The 11809-nt window shown below is 33.2% G+C and overlaps 2 protein-coding genes across 2 annotated transcripts; one reads left to right on the forward strand and one right to left on the reverse strand.

Moving 5' to 3' along the window:
• Positions 1-5295: 5295 nt before the first annotated feature.
• On the forward strand, positions 5296-6653 carry LOC104701481 (LOB domain-containing protein 42). Its single transcript, XM_010417169.3, has 2 exons — positions 5296-5682; positions 5944-6653. The coding sequence occupies exons 1-2, from the start codon at positions 5493-5495 to the stop codon at positions 6459-6461; spliced, it is 708 nt and encodes a 235-aa protein (XP_010415471.2). The 5' UTR covers positions 5296-5492; the 3' UTR covers positions 6462-6653.
• Positions 6654-9932: 3279 nt separating this feature from the next.
• Positions 9933-11809, reverse strand: LOC104701482 (zinc finger protein CONSTANS-LIKE 6). The gene is made up of 2 exons (XM_010417170.3): positions 10478-11809; positions 9933-10365 (listed from the first exon to the last, which is right to left on the reverse strand). Exons 1-2 carry the CDS (start codon positions 11522-11524, stop codon positions 10129-10131), a joined length of 1284 nt encoding a protein of 427 aa, XP_010415472.1. The 5' UTR covers positions 11525-11809; the 3' UTR covers positions 9933-10128.

An 11809-nucleotide genomic window follows, 5' to 3' on the forward strand; every position in this document is an offset into this window, starting at 1 on the left:
GAGGACGTGAGGCCCATTAAGGAAGGTGGGCCAATGGACTGAGAGTGGAAATTGGGTCTACTAAGAGGTGGCAGTCGGGTGTTACAAGTGGTATCAGAGCCAAACCCAGACGAGTGGGCTCACACCGTTGGGAGTGACAGTCTTGGTGCGCAACGAGGACGTTGTGATCTGTTAGTGGGGGTGAATTGTGACATCCCGGTTTGAAGAGAGGTTTAAAAGAATTGATTTGGTCACCTATGTCACCAAAATACACTTATCTTTTCGGTCAAAGGTCCTGAGAGAACTCCACAGTTAAATGTGCTTATGATGAAGTAGTTTCAGGATGGGTGACCTTCCGGAAAGTGATTGTCGGAATTGTGCGAATGAGGACAAAACAAAAGAAAGATCATGTGGTGATTTGTAGGGTCGGTAACAAGACTTTAAAATCTTCCAGACGTAGCAAACTAACCGTCAGATATAGATGGACTCACGGACCTAGTGAAAGGACGTATAAACCATTAAAGAAGGTGGACCTATGGACTGAGAATGGACATGGTCCACTAAAAAGTGACGGTCGAAACGTTACAAAAACTAAGAGAAATAAATTTTTAAAATCATTAAAAAAATATTTTTTAAAAAAAATCACGATTATATTGGAATGAAATACAAAGATTAGTTTGAAATGGTTCCTACCATAAAATCATCTGAAATTGTGGATCTTATTGTATGACTATACAAAACCAAATCCACTAAAATTATCTCTAATTCGGGTTTAAACTCATTTATACCTTTTTATGCCATGTATTATAATTTTATTTTTTAATAGGCTTTGTTTTTTTTTGTTTTTTTTTAAGAGTGTCCTACACTCGTAGTTTTGTGTAGCTTTATAAGTGTAACTTTCCAATCGGAAAATAACATATACAAAAAATTTTGAGGGCTTATGCAAGTCTAACATTTCAGTTGAAAGCAACATATAACAAATATTTTGGGTGCTTATGCAGAAAAAAAATAAAATTTTGAACTGTCACTTGATCAGCTCCTAATCTCATATTTTGGCTTAATGTTATTTCATTTTTTGTATATCTTACTTGTTGATGTGAGTCAACTTTTGCTATTACCCAATCAATCTACGTACGTCTAAGATATTTCTTCTGTAGTTGTTTTTTTGTAATATATTTTACACTAAAAATAATAATAATTCAAACCTTACCTTGCTCATTGCATCTCAGGCACACTTTTGAAAATGCACATCAAGCCACATTAACCATTTTACTTTCTACCATTAATTAACACGTTATTGTATAGATCAACGAACTGGTTACCTCTCAAACTATATGGTTACAAATTAATACTTAAATGTCGAAATGTTTCTAATAGGAATCTAGAATGTACTCTTATATATGTTTAACGTTTCTAATGGGAATCTAGAATGGACATGCAATGAACTCTTGCTTACCTCCCCAAAACGTCTTTAATATAAACACAAATTATTTTGATCTTTCTGAAAATTTTATTCATGAAAATGTTGGGATTATCATTTTCCTCATATTTTTTTCCACGATTCCAATGGTTCACATTAAAGTTAAGATGGATTAGGCGTCGAGGGCCACATAATTGGACGTTTTCATAAAATGCAGAGTTTTGAATGAAACCATATCGTAGATCGTTATCATAAATTGTTGGACCATAGATTCGGCGACGTGGCACACGTCCGTTATCTATCTCATCTTATCAACTTGTGGCGAAGGTAACTTTTAATAAACTATTAGTCGCCCTTCATTTCTTCTACGCTCTCTAACTTTGTGTGTCTCGTAATTCCCATGATCCTGAGTCCGTACGTGACCAATATAGTAAAAGCAGATATTGTTCGATCCACTACCGGAATCTTTGGAATTGATAATTTGACATATGTTTTGTTGTAAATCGATGTCTCCGATTTGTCCCAAGAATCGATTCACGGACCTTAAAGCAACATAAACATAAACGAGTGCACCATGATTTACGAGTTCCCTCTAGTTGCAATTGGCAACTCTGAGGTACGTCTCGGTGAGGAGCTTCCTCCTCACGATCTTTCACTATAATCAATCAAGAGTTACACTTGTGTTTACAATGGAGATTACACTCACTCACCCTCGAACTAACCCCAATCCGAGATACATGAACAAGAAAGAAGAAGAAGAAGAAGTAGAAGAGAAGAGATAACCCAGAACCCAGAACTCTCTCACTAGCTCTCTGTTTCAATCTCTCTCTCTCTCTAGACTCTCTCGAAGAAGAAGATGAATCTTCTAACCTCCTCGTCTTGTGTTCTCTTTTTCCACAAAAGAAGCTTCGAGTCTTTCTCTTTAATATGAAACGGCATCGTACTTGCCTCTTGTCACGTGTACTCACGTGTTTCTTTATTTCCTAAGAGATTATGAGATACTCTGTTTCCAACAGCAGCTTCTTTCAAGTTGGCTCACAATCCACATGTTTTATGTAGTTTGGTGCTTTAATTAGAATTCTCAGAATTAGGTTAAGTTAGTTATTTTTACTATTTTATCGAGTCATTCTAGGTAAATATCATTTTCTATAACCTTATACTCATGTTCTCACTGTCCTTAATTTATCAGCCGGAATCGCTCGCTTGTTTTTTTTATTCTTACAGTCTTCCTGCTGGATTGTCACAAATCGACATTCCTCCTTTTTTGAACGTTTCCGTTATAAATACGCAGAAGAAATGTGGACCTATTTAACACGTTGGATTATAATACCGACCTTTCCATGAATTTATTTTTTTCTCACTCAAAATGAATTTTAATATTTTTAAATTGCTAGTTGTGTCCCCCAAGTTATAACAGAAAACAAGTTGCAAATTTTATAACGGCTCAATCAAAGATTCAAAAGTACAAAGGCCACTTGTACATTACTACATGTCATGTAAAAGGACATGTAAGATCCACTTGTTAGGCAGATGACATTGTTAAATCTTAGGTGTTCAGAGTTTGTTTCACAAAAGGCTTCCATTGCGTTACTAATTAATGTAAGAGATTTTCATTTTTACGTACGAACAGTATATTACATATGTTGCAGTATTAGACGGAAACATGATAATAGAGTCGAATCTCCGAGTTATTATTTTGCACGTACCATACTGAATAATGTTTAGTTATTTTAGCTTCTTTTTTTTTTCTTTCAAAAATAACTAAGATTACTCTGAATTAGCTGAATAAAGTATTTAAATAGGATTACAAAATCGTCTAATCCTGCGATAGAGTTTTCTATGTCGATCTGTATTTGTACAGTGTGAATCTCAACTTCAGAACCATTTATAATTGGGCCGATTTGACCTTCAAGCCCATTATATAAAACGGTACAATGTGAAAAACACGACTATATTTATTTGTGACTGACTACACAGATGTTATGTAGCTTCCCTTATTGAGTGCTCAGCCTTAGTGGAGATAATATATTTTTTTTTCAGATTGGCCAGTTTTCGCAGTGTATTTCGATGATATCAAAATTAATATAGATAATTTTTTCACTTTCTCCTAATGTTTTATCTCTAAAAATGCAAATATAAATGTAAACAGTTTGGCACACCAAACGCGTACTTCTCTATAAAATATTTTGTATATAAACAAATTACCATCTAATTGACTCGTCTGAACTAATCTTTATTGATAAAAAATTATATTTATTACACTATTTCTTTTTAGAAAACGAACAAAAATAATGTCGTTCATATTATTTTAATGTTTATTATTTTTTATAATTATTAATTAAATAATTAATTAAGAAACATATTAGTTATCAGTTCGATTCGGTTCAATTAAGCCCAAACCAAACCAAACCGTTTAAGCATGAAAAGGAACATAACCAAATAGTTTGAGTGTAGGATTAGATTTAGTTTGGGTTGATTTGGTCTGGTTAAAATGTCCATTAAACTAATAAAAATCATGAAAAATGTAAAATTACTTTCTTTTTGTTAATTTTTGTGAAAAACATAAACCTTTTTAAAAAGAACAATGAAGTACGAAGGTCGACCATGATTTGTTTTTTTTTTGAAAGTACTTAACTTCTTGCTTTAAAAAAAAAATCATCGAAATGAATCCTATATTTTCTATTAAAAAAAAACAATCCTATATTCTAACGTCAAATTATATATGCGTTATGCATGTGTAAGAACTAAGAACTGAGTAGATAATCAATCACACGTCGGGCTTTTATCAATCTCTTTCTAAAAGAGTCTTTTTAACTCGTATTAAAGGACTCGGACGTGGATTTTTCCTATAACTATATAACAAAAACACCTTATTTCTAATCTAACCATAACGTAAAAGGATGCTAAACCTTTTTATAAACATTTTCAGAAAATTCAAGAAATCCTTAATTAAATCAAATTGTAAGAGCCAATAAACATTAAAATCCATTTCGCCTGTAACAAAACGAGTGGCAATGTTTTTGACAGGTGCTTCATGTTGTTTGTAACGTTCGTAACAAGTACAATTTGATTTTTTTTTTTTTTAAAGAATTTGAATTTATTGAGGCTTTTTAAATTGTTTTTTACTGATACCAAAAAAAAAAAAATTGTCTTTTACATACTAAAATACGTATTTTTTTCCCACGTATATTTACGGTACAATCTCCCTAAAACCTGGAGCAAAAAGAGGCATTGAGTAGTTTTTGTTTCCCGTGTGCCACATTTTTTTTGTTTCAGAAATTTTTTAAAACTTGTAGATTTTTCTTTTGGGTTGTTTGTTTTTGTCGGTATATCATCTATGGGTGGTTCTCGTGCATGCCTCCCACTTTTCATCTCCAAAGTTTCCTCGTATCTCCACCCCCTCTGAACCTCTCTGCTAACACTCAATTAAATTTACGTAAGCACCCTCACATTTTTATCTCTTATTTTATTGTCTTTAACTTCTTCTTCTTTTTTTGTTTGGTTTAATTTGAATTTTCATGAGCTCGTGGAATTGATGATGATATCACGACATTAAATGAGATACAAGTGTTAACGAAGAGGCTTGATTGGGTGAATGGGTTAGTGGTAAATGTCGTAATATTGGAATGCATGGATGGCAAATCCAAAAGAAGAAGAAAAAATGTAAGAGAGAGAGAGAGAAGTTGGTATTCCCGAAGAAGGAACTCCCCAACTTTTGCCAAAACAAAACGCCAACTTCACTGAAACACACAACCTCTTTCCCCCTCATTTCTTGGCCTTTTCTTTTATCTTTTGAGAAATCAACACAAATTTTTTACTAATTTTACTATCTCTTGAGAAAGTAAATTATCTTAAATGTGTTTGTTTTATTTAAAAATCATAAAAGCCTGGACTGCACCAGCTTTCTTTTTTCCACCACTTTCTCCAAGAAACGCAAAAGTTGAAAAATTCCAGCTCATATTCACTTATGACTCATGAGTAACTTCTTCCTTATAAATTCAGATTGTTTACAACTTCCTTGAGTTTCACTTCGGAACACAAACACGCAATCTCATAAGTATATATGTCACTTTTAAACATATAGAGGGATATAATGAGAATCAGCTGCAATGGGTGTAGGGTCCTACGCAAAGGCTGCAACCAAGATTGCACCATAAGACCATGTCTTCAATGGATCAAATCCGCAGACTCCCAAGCTAATGCTACACTCTTCCTCGCCAAGTTCTACGGCCGAGCCGGTCTTCTTAACCTCATCGAATCCGGTCCTGATCACCTTCGTCCCGGTACAATCTGAAAGCCAACAATTCTCTTTCTGATGTTCCATTAAATTATTTTTATACAACGGTCCATTGAATTATCTAGTGAGTAAATAGTACAAAAAAGTTACAATGTATCTTGGATACAAGGATCTTAATGAGTATTTTAGATTTCGTCACAAAAGTCTTACATGCACAGACACACGCATCACCATCACATCACTATAATGTACATTGTTTTTCATTTTCTGGATTTGATTTCATAACCGTCGACGTTGTGTATTGTAGCAATATTTAGGTCACTTCTGTACGAGGCGTGTGGTCGGATCGTGAATCCTGTGGATGGTTCGGTGGGTTTGATGTGGTCAGGGAACTGGGCCCAATGTCAGGCAGCCGTTGACGCGGTGCTCAACGGCTTACCCATAACTCACACACCTCTTCCAAGTGCATCTGCGTCTCATCAGATCATTCCTCCTCACAGGACTTATGACATACGCCACGTGGCCAAAGATCCAACAACCGGCGGCGACAGTTCGGAAAGTCTGTCCACACGTGTTAACGCTAACAAGGGCAAGACACAAACTGGCCGATTCAAACGCCATGCCGAGTCCGTGAACCAACAAGGCGAATGTAGTCATGACACATGGCAACTCCCAAGTTCTGGTGCTACGCATGGCTATGGTCACTTCACGTTGGAGATTGTGGAGAGTCGAAGGGAAGCTCCACTTGATCAAAGTTCTTCGAATCTTGGGTTTGATGATCAAGTCGATATCAACGAGGTTGGCTTAGAGCTCAGACTTGGTTAGAAGCTTTGCCAGCGACAAAAATAGATAGCATTATCATCATAATTATGTCCTTTAAATTAATAATTTCACTTTCTATATAAAAGGAGAAAGAAAGAGAGGAAGAGCAAATCAAACTTGGTCTATTAGCTTAAAAGTGTATAAGATTTGGCTTTAATTAATGTGAATCATAAGGTTATGGTATATTTGATTAAATTAAGTCTCAACGCCTAGCTAAAAGAGTTGTTGTCTTGTTGATATCTCATAGTGACTTGTATTTCTAAGATTTTTTTTTGCATGAATTTGAGAATATTAGGATAATCTGAAAAAAAAAAAAAAAAAGACAATCAAAGTAACATGAAATTAAGAATATAAGGATAATCTGAAAAAAAATACAATCAAAGTAAATTGGTACTCATTTTAAAAAGGTTGCATACCCAATTCAAACCATCAAATTGTTTTCTATATAAAATATACTATATTACAAAAATACATATTCTACTTCCTTAAGTTTTTGTATATTCTTCATATGGTTTTTTATGCTTCATCATATATATAAAAACATTTGTGATTAGATAGTAACACTTACTTGTGATTTTGAAATAAGAACATAATATACATGGTAAAGATTACTAGCACATTAATTGATAAACTTATTGGGTAATCAGCTCACGAGTTAATCAAGTTTGTTCGTCAGTAAAAAGTCTGATACAATTTATTCGTGTCATATTGGTGTCGTCAAACGTTTTATACTTTAATTTATGTTTCAGTTAAAGTTTTTTCTTTATATTATTTTTAATGAAGTTGTTTGGTAAAATTTATAGATTTAACCATAATATTAATTAATGTATTAACCAATAAAAAAATTATAATATTTTAACTACGAATAGAAAAACATTTGATTGTTTTCTTAATTTATTTGAAAACATTGAACAATACTTATAAAGGAACATAGAGTAGTGTTAGAAATAAAATTAATAATGTATGAGAAATAAAATAAAAAATTCTTCAAGTCTTGATTTTTTTCGAGTTTTCACACAATTTTTTACAAAATAATGTTTCGTTATATGCTAGATACTTTCGCACACTAAATATTTTCTCATAACAATGAACTAATAATATTTCAACAAGATTAAATATTTTCAATAATAATATTTGAAGTTTAAACTTTATCAACACTAATTACTAAAAATTGCATACAACATAGAAAATCAATACATACGGAACAAAAAAAATTGTTTCAGAAAATCATTTGTTTCTAAAAAAAATTATATTTTTTCTTAAAAACATAACGATTATATCGGACGTTTGTTCTTAAAAAAATTATATTTTTCTAGAAACATATCGATTATATCGGACTTACAATTATTTTCTTAGAAATATATTGAGTAAAAATACATAGGGAATAAAAGAGAACAAAATACTACATGCTATATATATTTTCAAAAATTATATGTTCACAATAATAATAAGATTGACACGCAAAAATTAAGATACTCAATCATTTGAGATATAGTACACATAATCCAATTAACTGTTTTTTATCAATAAAAATGGTAATTTGTTATGACTAAATACAATGATATCACTATCCTACTATATTAATTGGAAAGTACAAATATGAAACTAACCTTAAAATGTGTAAAAAATTACATTCAATTGCCATTAGAAACACTTAACTAAAATTAATTAACTAATTAAATAAATATAATTAATAAAAAATGAAAATTGGGAACACGTAAAATAAAATAAATTATAGAAAAGTAAAAAAAAACTATTAGAATCAAAACTAATTTGTACTTAAAAAAAAATTAACAGCTAAGATTTTAAAAATCTAATCGAAGAAAATCTATATAACTACAAATTTTATCAAAAACCTTTTCCAGCACAGGTTAAAATTTTTCTGAAAAAATTATATATATAAAATATATAACAGTTCCGTTTAACGGCTTAGATTTTTAAAATTAATATAGAAAAAAATAAAAGATATAGATATAGTATCTTATCTATTTAAAAAAAGTTATATTTTTCTTTTAGCCACCGTTCTTTAGGAAAATAAAACTAAGTTGAAAATTTAAATATATTTAATGTTTGAAGGTGTTTATTACAGACAAGTAAGGGAAGCCACAGGAAAAAAACAATGAATGTTGTTTTTTAAGAGGTTTTTCAGAACTTTCACTAGCTATATTTAGTTGCTCTTGTTACATGTTAGTTATATTTTTTTACCTACTTCACAGCTATAGCAAGGATTGCGTTTAATTGACAAAGGTTTAAATAATTTTATTCGTTACATGTAAATGTTTTATTGACAGGTTTTCAATAAACATTTTTAAAATACAAAAATATTTATATAAACAAACTGAATTTTTAATCACAAACCTTTATAAATAACATAATAACAAAATAAATTATTAAAAAAATTCTTTAAAAAAAGTTTAGCCCGCAATTTTGTGCAGGTTAATACTTACTTTGTGAGTAATTTCTCTATACCAGTTCAAACCACACCTCAGAAGCTAGAGACTGTCTCCAGCAACTCAAATTGTATGACTTATTAGAAAGGACCACACACGTTAATGCACAAATCATTAACTTATTTTCACGTTAATGCACAAATCATTAACTTATTTTCCTAAATTCAAAATTGTCATCATTAATATGTCCAAGGGGCTTGTTGCATCATTAAAATATTGAAGGATATTTTCTTCTACGTTGCTTTAGGGCATCTCCAACCCTACTCTATTTTAGAGTCAAATCTCTATTATAGAGCAACATTTGCTCCAACCCTATTTTATATTTTACTCTAAAATAGAAAAAATGGTAGGATTGCTCTATATATAGAGCAACTCTATTCTCACCTTTATTATTTTACACTAACTCTATTTTAGAGTTGAAAATAGAGTAATGCATTGGAGGAAAACAATGCTCTATTTTTAAGTTATTCTATTTTTTTTCTCTAAAATAGAGATATACATTCGAGATGATTCGAGATGGTCTTAAGACATTTTTGTTGGTTTTGCATGTATGGTTAAATATTAGGCTGCTTTGTATAGTTTACACATGATAAATGAAAATGAGCGTTTTTCTACAACAAACAAAGGAAATGATGAGAAAATAAAAAAGAAGAAGAAGATGGTTTAAATGTCCAAAAAACACATATAATTGCATAAATACCACACAAATTATATGCATGATTTCATCTTATCAATTATTAATTTTATTTTTCCAAGCCAAGTCGTCGTATGAACTCTTGAAATAACACTTCGTAAAGATATCTCTCACCCGGTGTTAAGCGAAGTACTCTTTTTTTTTTTTTACCTGAATGTGATATTTTGAGAAGATGTTGATTCAAATCGTGATATTCGTTGTTCTGGATGCCGATAGTTAAATTAATTAATAATATTATCATTTATATAAAAATAAAATACTAATTTTTTTTTTTGATATTTCAGTGAGATATTTGTGACAGTCCCCATATGTTTGTTTTGGTGTACAGCATTCAAAATTCACGGTATATCAACTATATAGATCAGTGCTTACAAGATAGTCACATTTTTGGTGATATATATCATATGTACATACGTAGCTCACAAAACGTGCAAAAATCTCTATCAATGCAGAAAAAGAAAGCTAGCAACTATCACCAAAAAAGCAAGAAGAGGGCAGAAAAAAATTCCATAATTAATCAAGTTCTTTAGTGAGCAGCAGCAATTGAAGATCTCTTCACGAACCTTCCTTTCATTCGAGGCCTTTTCTCTGCATTCAGTTTGCGTACCTCATACCTTATCTTCTTGGAGAACAACCTTGTCCTCCTTTTCTCTCGGTATCTTGAAACCCTGGCCTCTCTTCCTCCATCCCCAGCCTCTCCCATGTGTAACCCTAGGCCACGAAAGTGGTTGTAGTGGTGAGCTTGATCTGCTCCAGTTTCACCCTTAATATCCACAACACAAATTGTTAATTAGAGACAATGCTTTATTTTATATCAATATTAATAGTAATAAAAATTGACCGATCCGTTGGTAATAAATGCGTGGTAGACATACCATGGAATCGGTTGGACAACAAACCATGTCGAGGTCTATTTCAGATGGCTCTTGAGCAGTCCATGGGATCCCTTGGCCTCCCCAAGTGGAAAGAACCGATTCGTAGTCCAATCTAAGCATAAGAGCCTTCTCCTTCTTCTCTTCCTTAATGTTACCACTCATCTCATTCACTCCCATGTCCATAACATTCTTTATCACGTCTTCTTTTTCATCTTCTTCTTCTTCTTCTTCTTCTTCTTCTTCTTCTTCTTCTTCTTCTTCTTCTTCTTCTTCGTATGTGCTCTTGGATGCGTATTCGTAGTCAAAGCTTATTTCAAATGGAGAAGTCTCATCAACTTTATTAAGATCACACACATCTCTGGTCGCGACTCCTTCCTCTTCCTCAACCTCTTCTTTTTTGATCTTCAACATCTGACCTAACCCTAGATCTTCCGTGGGATGAAAGTCTCGCTCTATCCCTCCACCAAGGAGAGTTTCCACGTCAGCTGTGAACTGAGCCAGTTCCATGTCAGTTGGGAATAAACCATTCAGACAACTTTCAGCGTTATCCTCGTCTTCTTCATCGCTGCTCTTGAAACACACGGGCATCATCGGAAACTCGATCTTTGTCTCGACGGATTCGTTAAAGCATTGCTCCTCAACCATCGGGTTCATCACCGGCACCTCAAAGATGAGCTGCCCTTCCACCTCATAGCTTTCCGTCTGATCCTCCGTGCTCATCTCCGGCACAAGATCATGAAAAACCATCGTGTGGCTCTTCTTTCCCCCGCGTGGGGTCCGAGCTTTACGAGTAAATCCCTGATGCCACGTAGCTTGATGAGGCGGTGAGGAAGAGGACGCATGGCGATGCTTTCCGGTGCTAGCCGTTTTCAAGCGGACCCTCTCGTGCCTACGAGCAAGAGGGTTCGCAGAGTGGACCGAACCGTCACACGTGTGGCAAAGGAAAGCATCGTCAGCTGCGCAATACCAACGTGCCCGCCTCTTCACGCAACTATCACACGCCCTCGCCGTCTTCCCACCGACCGCACTAGCCAAACTTTTCATCATATAATACTTATCACCATCAACGAGAAGGAGTCACACTTTGAGCAAAAACAAGTTGCCAAGTCTCAGTTGCAAAAAAGAATGTTTTATCGAACTATGAGTTCTCTCTACAAAGGTTTCAGTTTTGGAGAAGTGGTTAGAAAAAGAGAGACTACGTTTTCTTTTTATGAGGCAGTGAGAGGCTAAGTTTAGAGACGTTGTAGGCTAGTACATGTCCCACACGATGTGAGCTTTTTTCTTGTTTATCATTGAGAGTGTTATTAAAGTAAAAAAAAATTGATGCACTTT

The sequence above is a fragment of the Camelina sativa genome, chromosome 7, assembly GCF_030686135.1.
Source record: "Camelina sativa cultivar CO46 ecotype springtype chromosome 7, ASM3068613v1".
Classification (NCBI taxonomy): Eukaryota; Viridiplantae; Streptophyta; class Magnoliopsida; order Brassicales; family Brassicaceae; genus Camelina; species Camelina sativa.

What these genes read in the sequence shown, in the direction of transcription:
- LOC104701481 (XM_010417169.3), top strand. Translation starts at nt 5,493, where the DNA reads ATGAGAATCAGCTGCAATGGGTGTAGGGTCCTACGCAAAGGCTGCAAC. An exon ending in TCCTGATCACCTTCGTCCCG is followed by an intron (nt 5,683 to 5,943) that starts GTACAATCTGAA and finishes TGTGTATTGTAG; the next exon opens with CAATATTTAGGTCACTTCTG.
- LOC104701482 (XM_010417170.3), bottom strand. Translation starts at nt 11,524, where the DNA reads ATGATGAAAAGTTTGGCTAGTGCGGTCGGTGGGAAGACGGCGAGGGCG. An exon ending in GTTGTCCAACCGATTCCATG is followed by an intron (nt 10,366 to 10,477) that starts GTATGTCTACCA and finishes GTGGATATTAAG; the next exon opens with GGTGAAACTGGAGCAGATCA.